The following is a 13,405-nucleotide window of genomic DNA, read 5'->3' on the forward strand; positions in this document are numbered from 1 at the left end:
GTATATGACAAGTATATACGTTAATTCAATTGGTTTATTCACTTTAATGCGAATCGCCCACTCTGGTCTATGTCTGTCTCTACTTTAAGTTACCTAAAGCATGGTATGGTTGGCTAATAAATACACGCTCGTTCGGGGCATATACCCAAAAAATGTCACCTACTCCTAGATATAAAAGAGTGTGCAAGTGAGATTTGCACATACTAGAAATTCAATTGTTCTGCTCAATTTTGAACTTGATCTTGCTGTGATAAAAAAAAAATATCTGCATATCTATACTATTATGGCGAACAACAATGTTTATCATAACAGTGCTAATATTGCTTCTTTTTCTTTGAGTGATCCTGACCCTGAACCGGATGATATTTCTGTGTTTCTTCGTCATATTCTCCTTCCTTCTTCGTCTTCATCCAATTTAATGGCCCTGAAGGGTAATGAAATGCAATATTCCTCACCATTACCTCATCTTATGCCTAACAATAATCAACAGGGCGATTTGTCATCCATGATGAATTCATCAGCTGGCGGCATTTTCTCTTCTTCATATGGGGCTTATAATGGTGCAACTAATGTTTCTTCGTCATCTGTTGGGACCATGGATAACGATCCGGATGAGTATGAATGTGAAAGTGAGGTATTTCTACATTTCCTACTTAATTCGTTTATGTAAGTTTTTATTTCCGAATTTGATGTTTATTTTATCATTGTCCTGGTATATTTCTTTTTCTTTGTGATGTATAGTAGTTATTTTTTAATATGCAGGATGGTACAGAGGATATGGGGGCGGAAGCTTCAGTTCAACCGCCATCTCGTAACTCTTCCAAGAGAAGTAGAGCAGCTGAAGTGCACAATTTATCTGAAAAGGTTGTTTAGTTTTTGTTAATTAAGTTTTGTTTATGATTATTATTGTCTGAAACCATGATTTCAGGAGTACAATAAATTCTTTGCTAAGGGTCTTAGAGTTGAACTCGCTAAGTTTAAATCTTGAATATGATTCACAGAGGAGAAGAAGCAGGATTAATGAGAAGATGAAAGCATTGCAAAAACTTATTCCAAATTCAAATAAGGTGAGGAGTTGCATATTTAGCAATTTTGAATGAGTCTTGAAATTAGTAAAAAGAACATAAGTTTGTAGCTTATCATGAATATAAGTTAAATATTTTGATTTAATTATTTTCTGATGGATTTCTGGACAGACTGACAAGGCTTCAATGCTAGATGAAGCCATTGAGTATCTTAAGCAGCTTCAGCTCCAAGTACAGGTTTGCTGCTTCTGTTTTAATTTGCTGCATGTGATTTATTTGGTATGATGGGTAGTTATTTTCTGTGAAATATAATTTTAGAGAATAACAAATAATTAGCAAATTGGATACAATATTGTGTTGTTGATTGGCCCAAGATTAGTGAAATTTAAAGTTCAGATAGTTGCAAAAAACATGTAGTTTTATTTGACTCGATTCAGGATATTTCCAAGATTGGTTCTAGATCTGGTTATCTGTACATTAGTCACTAGATAAATCGATTAAGTTATATGATTTATAGCATAACAATGTACTTTAATCTTTAGATGTTGACAATGAGAAACGGGTTAAACATGTATCCTCTTGGCCTGCCACGAATGCTACAACAAAATCAACTATCCCAGCAAAAAATAGGTTTGTGCGAGGGGAATGGATTCACAAATGCTAAAGTGGCTGGGAATCTCCAAGTTAACCAAGACGCCTCGTTAAGCGCCATTTTCAATCCAACTGAAAATTGTACAGAAACTAAGCTAACACCACTGGTAACTATGTCAAATGTTAACCATTCAGACGGTGCTTTTGAGCCAGAGTCATCGATGAATACTCACCTTGATCCCTTTCAGCTCTCAAGATCTACCAGTAAGGTATGTTGGATACCTAACCTATCGGAATGCCCTTGTTTATGAGGATGCAGAATTGCAGATTAAGTAATCAATTTATATAACCATTTGACATTCACATTCTGTTTGTAAAGGAAATGTGGAGGGAGGATGGCTTACCTTTATATGGAATGAATGAGTGAACGACCAAAACTGCATCAATTGGTAGATTATTTGCTTGACATTCCTTGCCTAATTGACAACTTTTGCCTTGTATCCAGGTCTCTTTACCATTTTCTATTTCATTGTATTATAGGAGAAAATGTGGCATACTCAGTTCCCTTAGATACCGATGCATCTAACCGGAAGAGAAACACTCAGGAAGCCTGCTTGCTTCGATATCAGTTTGGTGCTGTGGATGAAACCAATCTGTATTGCGACCAAATTTCCCGTGAATGATTTCAGTTTGGATTTCCTCATCATCATTTATGCCATCTTCTTCCTCCTCCTCTCTTAGTACTTATAAGTATCTTAAATAGGTTTGTAATATTTGTTTCCACACATCCAAGCACCTTCCAGTTCCATTTCTTCAAGTCGTTCTTCAACATCTTTAGAAAAATTAGATAGGTTAAAATCAAGTTATCTGATGACTGTGGAGTTTTCCCACCATTCTCTAATTGTTTCCTTGAAATTATATGTTGTAGACACAATTAAAATACATCCTCTGCGAAGAGCTAGCAATCAATATTGTGTTTCATAGGACATGAACCAAATGCAAGCATTTGCTTCAAAGGGCATATCCACGAGCTTCAAATTAAAAAAATAATATAACATATTAAGCAATTTGGTTCTAGAAAGCATTGAAGAGACAGCAATCAGAAGAGCACATAGAAGAAAGAAAGGAGTGAACCATCATATAGCATGGTTCCCATTTTCACTCATTTATGCACACAAAGATGCAACAAATCGATAAATACTTAACCTTTACCAACTATTAGGCCAAGTTGCTTCCAAGTGAGCGAGTTAAATGGCTCAAGGTTAGCAAAGTTGAGTACAAGAGGTATGGGCAAAGTATGAGCATGTTGAAAAAACCCAAATATCCAAGAAACTGTGCCATACTGGCATGACCACTGTTCCCATCATCATCAGGTAACTTTTTACGAATGAGGGTTATATAAACAGCATACATAGCAGCAGCTGAGACAAGAGAAAGAATGTCACCAAGAACGGGGTTCGAAGCCACTTTGCTAGACCCTGATTTTGAGTCACCCAAGCTCACAATTATTGAACCTCCCATACCAAGTAGAACACCGAACGGCTTCACCCAAGTAAAAACTTCTCCCAAGAATACAAGAGACACCAAAAAAGTAAACAAGCTGGAGGAACTGCTTAAGATGGTATTCGACTGTAAAAAAAACCAAAACCATGACCACATTACACATACAACACATCACAAACATTCCACCCACTAAATGTGATAAAAATTGGATAGTTATGCTTACCGTAACAGTTGTATATTTGAGTGATAGATTAAATGTAAGCTGAGCTAGAAACCAAAAAGGGCATATCAACAAGCTAACTTTTGCTACTCTAGAGCGTGTCCAAAGCCCTTTTGCATCCAGACCCATATCAACATTTTGATCAATAATTTGTTCACACCCATCAGCAACAACCAATTTGCTTGTTTCAGCATTGTCATCAAGAAGAATAGTCTCCTCTGATTCTTTTTTATTTCGCCAAAACAACAAGGTCCCATATTTATCTTGTAGAAAACGAACAATTTCGATAAGGGGAATATATACTACGAATAAAGAATTGCAGAGATATGTAACAAGAAAAGGTGAAACACCGGCATCGACAACGGATTGAACAACAAAACTAGCAGCAATCCATATAGATGCAACAGTAATTATATAAACCAAACCCAAAACCCATCTCCAAGATTGATCTTTCATTCCTTTTAAACAAAAAAATAAAATTGATGTCTACTTGCTCATTGATTGCAGATTATTTGTTTTGTTTGGTTAAAGGAAATCCATCCAATACTTTGGGTAAGGCCGTCGAACCTGCAGATTGCAGATATTATAAGTCTTAAGTCTCCTTCCGGGAGACGCGCACGGGAAATTTGGAGCACGGGAAATGAGTTGCTCTTTCCCTTTTTACATCTTCATGGCGTCTTAACTCCCCAAACCCCACTTGTGAGATTTTACTGTTGTTGTTGTATTGTGTCTAATGTTCAACTTGGTTTTAATGTTTAGGTCATCTTTCAAGCTCCACTTGGTTGTGTAGTGCATTTTTATCCAAGAAAGCTTTTTTATTGGAGATGGCTGAGGTATTGTAACCTTCTCTCTTATGCTGGTTTTGTTGATCTTTATCAATTTCCCATTGGATCTACCTTACTTGTGTTGGTGCCTGACGGAGGCTTATGTATTTATGATTATAATCTTTGATTTTATTATTATTATTATTATTTGTTATGATGGATATATAAGTTTTGTTTGTTGCTGCCTACATTTGGTGGCTATCAATGTTGTTTCAAATCTCCTGTATATTGCTTGTTTATTATGTTTGTACATTATTTTATTCTCCTTCTCAATTTGAAAAAATGAATTCAGTCGGGATCTACATTTGTGGATTTCGAAGGATGCCTAACCCCTTCGAAATAACTTGGATCCCTTACCTAGAATTTCTTAGTTTCGTAGATTATTTAATTGGTTTCCTAGTTTTCCTGAAATTAGGTGGTGACTACTTTAAAATTAGTTTATTTTTAAAATTCTTTTAAAATTCATTTAATTGATTATTTTTTGAATCATCACGACGTTTTGCCCTATTTGAATAGAGTAGGGATGTAAACATGATGGACATCGACCGATAAAGGAGAACGTTGTTGACTAGTCTTAGGCTCCTTTTTAACATAGATTTCAAGTATTGTTAACTTGATTTGATCTATGTAGTCATTTGGAACCCTCAAAAAGTCGGTCAATGATTCATCATTATATATAATCACTCTCCAAAATTTACTTGTTCTTGTGATAAAAATGAAGTACGGTATTTTTCGACTATAATCAAATTATAATCAGTACTATTTATACCCATTCTTTTATAAATTGATGAAAGAAATTTATGATATCGGACATTAATTGAATATTTAGCATTGTGTTTGGGAGGACAATTATAATTTATAATTTCGCCATCCCAATAAATCGAAACTCTAACTTTTGGATTAGAAGATATTTTTTTGTGATTGAAATGAAGAAAAATAGAAGACTAAAGATGTTGAAGGTGCTATGTTTGAATGTCCTTAAATAGAGCATGAAGGAGTTTTCAGAATAAAAAAATAAAAATACATAATGTAATATTTTTTTCTGTTTTTATGATATGTCAAATCAATATAATTGTATGACAAACACTGTAAAAACTTCATAAAGAGATACAATTTAAGCAAAACGTGAAAAATATTCCTCTTTGTAAAACATAATTTTTTCTTCCACTTTACAAAGTGTAAGAAATAGTTCTATTTTACAAGGTGTAAGAAATAGTTCCGTTATATATTAAATATATAGAACTAGTGAATTAAGCCGCGCTTCACGCGGTCATAATAATTAAAAATAAATTAAAATAATTTATTCTAATAATATAGGTGAAATTAATTTTTTTATGTAATTTCTTATGTATACACAAAAAAGTACTATAATTATAAGTTTGTTAAGTTACCAAAAATATATTTTCAGTGATATTCATATATGTGTGTTTTTATACCTCAAGCAGACTACATTTGGTTACGAAGTGATTTTGATGGCATGTAAAATTCTCAAACTTTTAAATCAGTTAATATGCATATATAAAGATGCTATGTATTTCTAAACTAAAGAAGCTCTTTTGTTTCTTAAAAAATTAAGACTTTCAAGAAAAATATTAATATTTCTTTTTTGTAATAAATAAAATACATTTCTTTAATATGCTTTATGCATATTTAAGTGGTATTTTCAAAACTAGTTTTGAGAGTTTCTCCTATTAAAAAATAAATAAGAGGGAAGATGTGTGAAAGTTAAAAAGAGAAAGAAAATATATATAAAAAAAATTCTCCACCCATCAACAACTAATAGAATATATCTCAAAAGATTAATTATTACACAATAATTTGCATTTTGTAATTTTTGATTTATTAATTTCTTAATAATACTTAAAATTTCTATTTAGCATTATTCTTAAAATGGGAACCAAAGTGGCCCTCTTGATCATGTAGTATACGTAAAAGCAAATGAAGCATAGAGAGTATAAACAGTAAAAACTTTGGTCAAAATAGATAATTATTATAGTGATTGTGTTAAACATGATTTATTTTCAAGTAAAACCAAATTTCTCACAATCAATTTTATTAAAGAGACCATTTTTAGCTTTTATTGTTTCATTTTTTATTTTCCAATTAATTTTATCATTTCAACACCCCATCACTTCATCTAAATGGAGAGAAGTACTCTTTTGAAAAAGATACACATGCCTTCTTTGTTTTTATCTTTTTCTTCTATCGTAATATATAAAATAAACCTCATTTTATCTTCAAAATTTTTTGAAAAGAAACTTTCTCCAAAGGGGAAAGGATGAAAACCCCCCCATAAATGCATATTAAAATATATAATTAAGAAAGTAATTATAGTGAAAGGTAAAAAGTTAACTAATTAAAACATAACATTTTTTGAATATATATATAAATTCAACAACTTTTAGTACTATAAAAGTTCAATGCAACTTAGTTTATAGATGTTTTATAATGTTTTTATCCTTTGAAACTGAATACTGCAACTCATAATTATAACTGATAAGCGATCTAGAAAAAATAAATTAAACCTCTAAAATTAAGATTAAGCAGGGAAAGGGAAATAAGACTTAGGAAAAGAAAGAGAAGATAATACACATATATACATTTCTTTAGCTGATACTAAGCCACCTCTTTTTTCTGATTAGAAACCATTCTTAAGCAAATTCTAGCAGAATACATAAACTTAAATAATGATAATCAATAATCATTTTTAATTTTGAAGTACCATAAGGAAAAATACTCCTAATTTTTAATAATCAGTCAAGATATTTAATTTTGATATGTTCCATTTTTCTAACCAACAAATATATAAGAAAGCACCTTTTCCTTTTTTCCAAAAGTATGTTGTTGTCGTTGCTCGGACTCTTCAAAATTATAAATGGGTATTCTTCAAAAATTATATATATAATCAAAAGTGAAGAATCCATACAACTTAAGCAATTTTTTGAATTCCTCCGACATGATTCTCTTAATTAACTACTCAAATACAATATATAAATTTGAAACTGGAACATTTGAAGTTCTAAACATATAAACTATTAAAAGATTTACTCAACATAACTGTACTTCATAATACTTTTCTGCAGATATTGGCCATATTTTTGAGCATGGAAAGCATTCATCTCTGGATGAGTACTTTTTTGATGTCATTCTGCTGATATTGATATTTCATTAGTTACAACAACAATGACGACAACAACAAAAGTTAGCTTCCTGCTAATTGCAAATGCAAAAAAAAAAAGGTCAAAGAATGAGCTATGTATATGTATAGCTTCAATCAGCGGATCATCTTCCTTCCTTTTCATGTTTCTACAAAACACAAATTCCACTCACAACAGTATATGTATTGTCATTTTAATCAAATATTTTGGCATACTCTTATATGATTGTAAAACCATACTTTTTTCTTCATTAAGTTTAGAAAATTGAAAGAGCATGAGTTACATAAAATTTATTACAGTTTTAATTTGGAAAATGAAAAGTTTTGAAACTGAAGTTTTTCATCTTTAATTTCAATTTCTCCGTTATCCTTCCTATTTTTTAAATTTGTTTAATTATTATTATTAACTCATGAGATATAATTAGATGTAATGTAATAAATATATGTTTAAAAAAATTAGTAATAATTAAACAAATTAATAATGAAAATAATGAGAGGATTTTTTTTTAAAAGAGAAGATTAAAATAAATATTTTTCTAGGTCATAGAGGTGCCACATTAAATTAATATGGTTGTTATAAAATTTAATGAAACTTAATAAATATGATAGAATATAATTAATTATTTAATTAGAAAAGAAAAGAAAAAGATAAATTACAATGGTGACTTTAGAGAGGTGCAACATCATTCTTGTCTACATTTGACTTTATATTATACATAGATATACACGTTATGAGACTAACGAAAAACGTTAGAAATATTGGATAAAGTTGAATTTTTTCTTCCACTAAACCTACTTTAGTTACTTACTAGAGTAGTGACTTATTTTGGTCACTTTTATTTTTTTATGGCTTATTTAGGTTCCGAACTCTACTTGTATCAATAAAGTTTACTATTCATATTCAAAAGATCAAAAAATGAAGAGAAAGTACTACTATTTAGGTTAAGCATACGACTGAAGTAGCATGATTAGACCTTCTTATCACTTTTTCGACTAGCTATAAACTTCAACCCCCCTTCTCTTACTTAGATGGAGAAATAAGTAAGCAAGACTTTCTATCCTGCCTTTCTTTTCTTAAAAAATGGCGAATTACACCGAATTTTGCCTTCAACCAAGCCTTTCCGTTCCGAAATCGAGAAAGATCACTCTGAAAAGTAAGCCCTTTCTTATTATACGATATCTATTTGATTAGCTAACTCTGTTTTGGAAAGCGACTAGTCAATATAATTGAGGAATCAAATGATTTTCTGCTGCTATTTTTCACATTACATTGAATTGGTAAGTAAGAAAAAGCAGGACATCGTGTTTTCTTCATCAAATTAACTCCCTATACACATAGCCTGCGACTATAAAGGCTATCAATCAATTGAAACAAGGAAATGGAGTTGGTTGGCCTTGCTGAAAACTATGGTTATTAATGTTGCCTTTTTCTCTTGCTTCAAATATCATCAAATGCAAACTTCTTCTTTTTTAATTAAAAATTTTATGTTTAAATTTTGGGTATAATTTTTTTAATAGGGAGCATTTTCTCGAATAAGGTTCTATTCAAACGAGAAAAAAAAAAACAACTATGTAATTAGGAGTCGTTTGTCTATGAATTTTTTAAATATTGCCCAACTTATTGATTTTATTATAAAAATAATTAGTTTAAAATTTGAAAAAAAAAAGTGAAAATTAAATTTCACTCACATTTTCTTAAATTTACTTTAAGTTAAACATATGTCCAAACCAAATTTCAATTTGCACATTCAATCTTTTTCCCAACTTCAAATCGGAGTTCTACTTTTTTCTTTTTTGAATATTACATTTTTTATGTCACAAATTTAATCAATTTTAAAATTTATCATAGTTGCTTCAATAAATGATCTAAAAATTTACAAGAAATATATGGTTACTTTACGATATTTTGAAATATATATATCTAAAACCTTATTATGCATACACTCTGTCTTACTGTGCCACTTTTTTGTTTACGGAGAGTCATCACTCATCAACTTAAATAATCTTTAAAATTAAATTAAATTAAATCAACTTCATAAATTCTGAGTAGTTATTTCGGACCAGAAATGGTAAGGGCATCTCCAACCCAAACATCAAATTTTACACCTAATACTATTTTTGGTGTAATCAACTCCAACCCACTGCACCAAATTTTACACCAAAAGTGAATATTTTTTTTCTTCATTATTATATTATTATTTCTTATTTCATTTATATTTTCTTATTTCATAAAACAAATTCTTTCTAAAACATTCACCATATATAATTCATATTATTTCCTTTTAAAATCGTTTAATATAAAATTATTTTGTACCATAATTTTTTAAATAATATAAATTGCTAGCAAATATTATACATTATACATAATAATGAATACAAATAAAAGTGAAATCATTAATGAAATACAATTAAATAAACATTACATAATTGAAAAAATTATTTTAAATTCTACATAAATATTCAACTTCAAGATCACTACGGTGCTCCCATAAATGCTCTATTAATGCATTTGTAGTTCAAAATGAGCTTCTTTGTCCTTTGTTTTTTTATATCAAGCTAAAAATTGTTGAAATTGATAATTTTCATCTATTACCAGTTCTACGGTCGGAGTTGGACCTTTCGACGCATCTTGAATTGGTGCATTAAGATTACGCTCATCCTCAATTATTATGTTATTATAATACATGAAGTTAATATATCATGTAGCACTTCTTTTTAAAATTACTATGTATTTTATATTTCAATTTTGATGTATGTCAATTACTACTTTGTTGAATGTTTATTACTTTTGGTTATTTTTAAGTACATTGTATTATTTGTTTAAAAATTTATATGTTTGCATTTTTTATTTTTGTGAAGGTTAATTGTAGTTTATAGTAGAATTAACATAAATTTAATTTTAAAAAAAAGTCATATATAGAAAAATTAATTTATAAAAAAGCTAAATTTTATATCTAAAATTAATATTATAAAAATATTACATAAATAATAATTAAATATAATTAAAACATACAATTTATATAATATTTAATTAAAAGTTTGTATAATGAAATAATATTTAAATATTTAAAAAGTGTATTGGTGTGATGAATAGTGTTACACCAAATATCACACACCAAATTTGGTATAAAAATTAGTGGATTAGAGCTCAAAACACCAAATTTTACACCAAATATAGAATTTGATATAAAATTTAGTATTGGATTGGAAATGGTGTAAGCAGCAACCGTGGAGTAAAGATACTTTAGAGAGAAGTAAAAAAGAGAGCAGAAATGGAACAGTGTTCGATAAAAGTGGAACGTATATACTCTCTCTGTAACTGAGCTAGTTGAAGAGCATGTCCACAATTGTGCCAGAAAGTTGGCTTCACCTGACACCGTCACGATATAAAACTACTCTCCATCTTAATTTATGTGCTTAATTTGATTCGACAAAAATATTTTTGTATCTTGTGATTTTAATTAAAAATTACGAAATCTTTTGGATCTTAAATTAGTACTACAACGGAAGTAACAATTTTCCTATCAACCCTGTCAATTTCTTTCTTTTAGTTTTAGCAGTTTACCAACTTCCCTAATGCATCAGTTCTCAGAACCAAATGAAGACCAGTCAAAGTCTAATCAAAATCAACTTGCTAGTTTACCCCTACTCTGTTTCTTTTTCTGTAATTGGAGTAATTTATTAGGTGTATATGACAAGTATATACGTTAATTCAATTGGTTTATTCACTTTAATAATGCGCATCCGCCCACTCTGGCCTATGTCTGTCTCTACTTTTAAGTTAACTAAGCATGGTATGGTTGGCTAATAAAATACACGCTCGTACGGGGCATATACCCAAAAAATGTCACCTACTCCTGGATATAAAAGAGTGTGTGCAACTGAGTTCTGCACATACAAGAAATTAACTTGTTCTGCTCAACACTGTACTTGATTTTGCTGTGATAAATCAAATATCTGCATATCTATACTATTATTATGGCGAACAACAATGTTTATCATCACAATGCTGATATTGCTTCTTTTTCTTTGAGTGATCCTGACCCTGAACCGGATGATATTTCTGTGTTTCTTCGTCATATTCTCCATCCTTCTTCGTCTTCGTCTTCGTCTTCGTCCAATTTTATGGCCCTGAAGGGTAATGAAATGCAATATTCCTCATCATTACCTCATCTTATGCCTAATAATAATCAACATTGCTATTTGTCATCCATGATGAATTCATCAGCTGGCGGCATTTTCTCTTCTTCTTATGGGGCTTATAATGGTGCAACTAATGTTTCTTCGTCATCTGTTGGGACCATGGATAATGATCCGGATGAGTATGAATGTGAAAGTGAGGTATTTCTACACTTTCTATTTAATTCGTTTAGATTAATTAGTTTATGTAAGTTTTTATTTCCGAATTTGATCATTGTCCTGGTATATTTCATTTTCCCTGTGATGTATAATAGTGATTTTTTTAATATGCAGGATGGTACTGAGGATTTGGGGGCGGAAACTTCAGTTCAACCGCCATCTCGTAACACTTCCAAGAGAAGCAGAGCAGCTGAAGTGCACAATTTGTCTGAAAAGGTTGTTTATTTTTATGATTATTATTGTCTGATTTCAGGAGTTGAACTCGCTAAGTTTAAATCTTGAATATGATTCACAGAGGAGAAGAAGCAGGATTAATGAGAAGATGAAAGCATTGCAAAAACTTATTCCAAATTCAAATAAGGTGAGGAGTTGCATATTTAGCAATTTTGAATGAGTCTTGAAATTAGGAAATCCTAGAATATAAATTTTAGCTTTTCAATACACAGTTAAAGATTTTGATTTGATTATTTTCTGATGGATTTCTGGACAGACCGACAAGGCTTCAATGCTTGATGAAGCCATTGAGTATCTTAAGCAGCTTCAGCTCCAAGTACAGGTTTGATGCTTCTGTTTTAATTTGCTGCATGTGATTTATTTGGTATGATGGGGAGTTATTTTCTGTGAATAATATTTTTAGAGAATAATGTATATTAGAGATCAACAATGGATAGAATATTGTGTTGAGTGACCCAAATGTTGTGAAATTCAAAGTTCAGATAGTTGCAACGAACATGTGGTGTTATTTGATTCATTGATCAAGGATATTTCCTAGATTGGTTCTAAATCTGGTTATCTGTTCATTTAACACTAGTTAATTCGATTAAGTTATATGATTTATAGCATAACAATGTACTTTAATATCTTTAGATGTTGACAATGAGAAACGGGTTAAACATGTATCCTCTTGGCCTGCCACGAATGCTACAACAAAATCAAATGTCCCAGCAAAAAATAGGTTTCTGCGAGGGAAAAGGATTCACAAATGCTAAAGTGGCTGGGAATCTCCAAGTAAACCAAGACGCCTCGTTAAATGCCATTTTCAATCCAACTAAAAATTGTACAGAAACTAAGCTAACACCACTGGTGACTATGTCAAATGTAAACCATTCAGACAGTGCTTTTGAGCCAGAGTCATCAATGAATATTCACCTTGATCCCTTTCAGCTCTCAAGATCTACCAGCAAGGTATGTCGGATTCATAACCTATCGGAATGCCTGCCCTTTTTACGAGGATGCAGAATTGCAGATTAAGGAATCAATTTATATAACCATCTGACATTCACATTCTGTTTGTAAAGGAAATTTGGAGGGAGGATGGCTTACCTATGTATGGAATGAATGAGCGAACAACCAAAACTGCATCAATTGGTAGATTATTTGCTTGACATCCTTGCCTAATTGACAACTTTTGCCTTGTATCCAGGTCTCTTTACCATTTTCTATTTCATTGTATCATAGGAGCCAATGTGGCATTCTCAGTTCCCTTTGATACCGATGCATCTAACCTGAAGAGAAACACTCGGGAAGCCTGCTTGCTTCGATATCAGTTTGGTGCTATGAATGAAACCAATCTGGATTGCGACCAACTTCTTTCCCCCCAACTGTATAGGTAAGTGAATTCACATTACTGATTACACCCGTGCTCTTCCATAGCAATGATTTTTTTTTAATCTTTATTCCTGAATTTCCTTGTTCTATTGTTAGTCACTTCGGAAGAAGTTCTTAA

At 31.0% G+C, this 13,405-nt stretch overlaps 2 protein-coding genes and 1 pseudogene across 2 annotated transcripts; 2 read left to right on the forward strand and 1 right to left on the reverse strand.

Annotated features, from left to right (window-relative positions):
- Nucleotides 1-283: 283 nt before the first annotated feature.
- On the forward strand, nucleotides 284-2,043 carry LOC125822215 (transcription factor SPATULA-like). Its single transcript, XM_049501597.1, has 6 exons — nucleotides 284-634; nucleotides 763-864; nucleotides 1,002-1,067; nucleotides 1,197-1,262; nucleotides 1,568-1,885; nucleotides 1,996-2,043. The coding sequence occupies exons 1-6, from the start codon at nucleotides 284-286 to the stop codon at nucleotides 2,041-2,043; spliced, it is 951 nt and encodes a 316-aa protein (XP_049357554.1).
- Nucleotides 2,044-2,817: 774 nt separating this feature from the next.
- On the reverse strand, nucleotides 2,818-3,835 carry LOC125822216 (thiamine-repressible mitochondrial transport protein THI74-like; annotated as a pseudogene).
- Nucleotides 3,836-11,298: 7,463 nt separating this feature from the next.
- LOC125822214 (transcription factor SPATULA-like) lies at nucleotides 11,299-13,405 on the forward strand. The gene is made up of 8 exons (XM_049501596.1): nucleotides 11,299-11,661; nucleotides 11,794-11,895; nucleotides 11,975-12,040; nucleotides 12,170-12,235; nucleotides 12,547-12,864; nucleotides 12,978-13,047; nucleotides 13,138-13,288; nucleotides 13,396-13,405. The coding sequence occupies exons 1-8, from the start codon at nucleotides 11,299-11,301 to the stop codon at nucleotides 13,403-13,405; spliced, it is 1,146 nt and encodes a 381-aa protein (XP_049357553.1).

This window comes from Solanum verrucosum, unplaced genomic scaffold, assembly GCF_900185275.1.
Source record: "Solanum verrucosum unplaced genomic scaffold, falcon-dt-bn FXZP01000103.1, whole genome shotgun sequence".
NCBI classification, from domain to species: domain Eukaryota; kingdom Viridiplantae; phylum Streptophyta; class Magnoliopsida; order Solanales; family Solanaceae; genus Solanum; species Solanum verrucosum.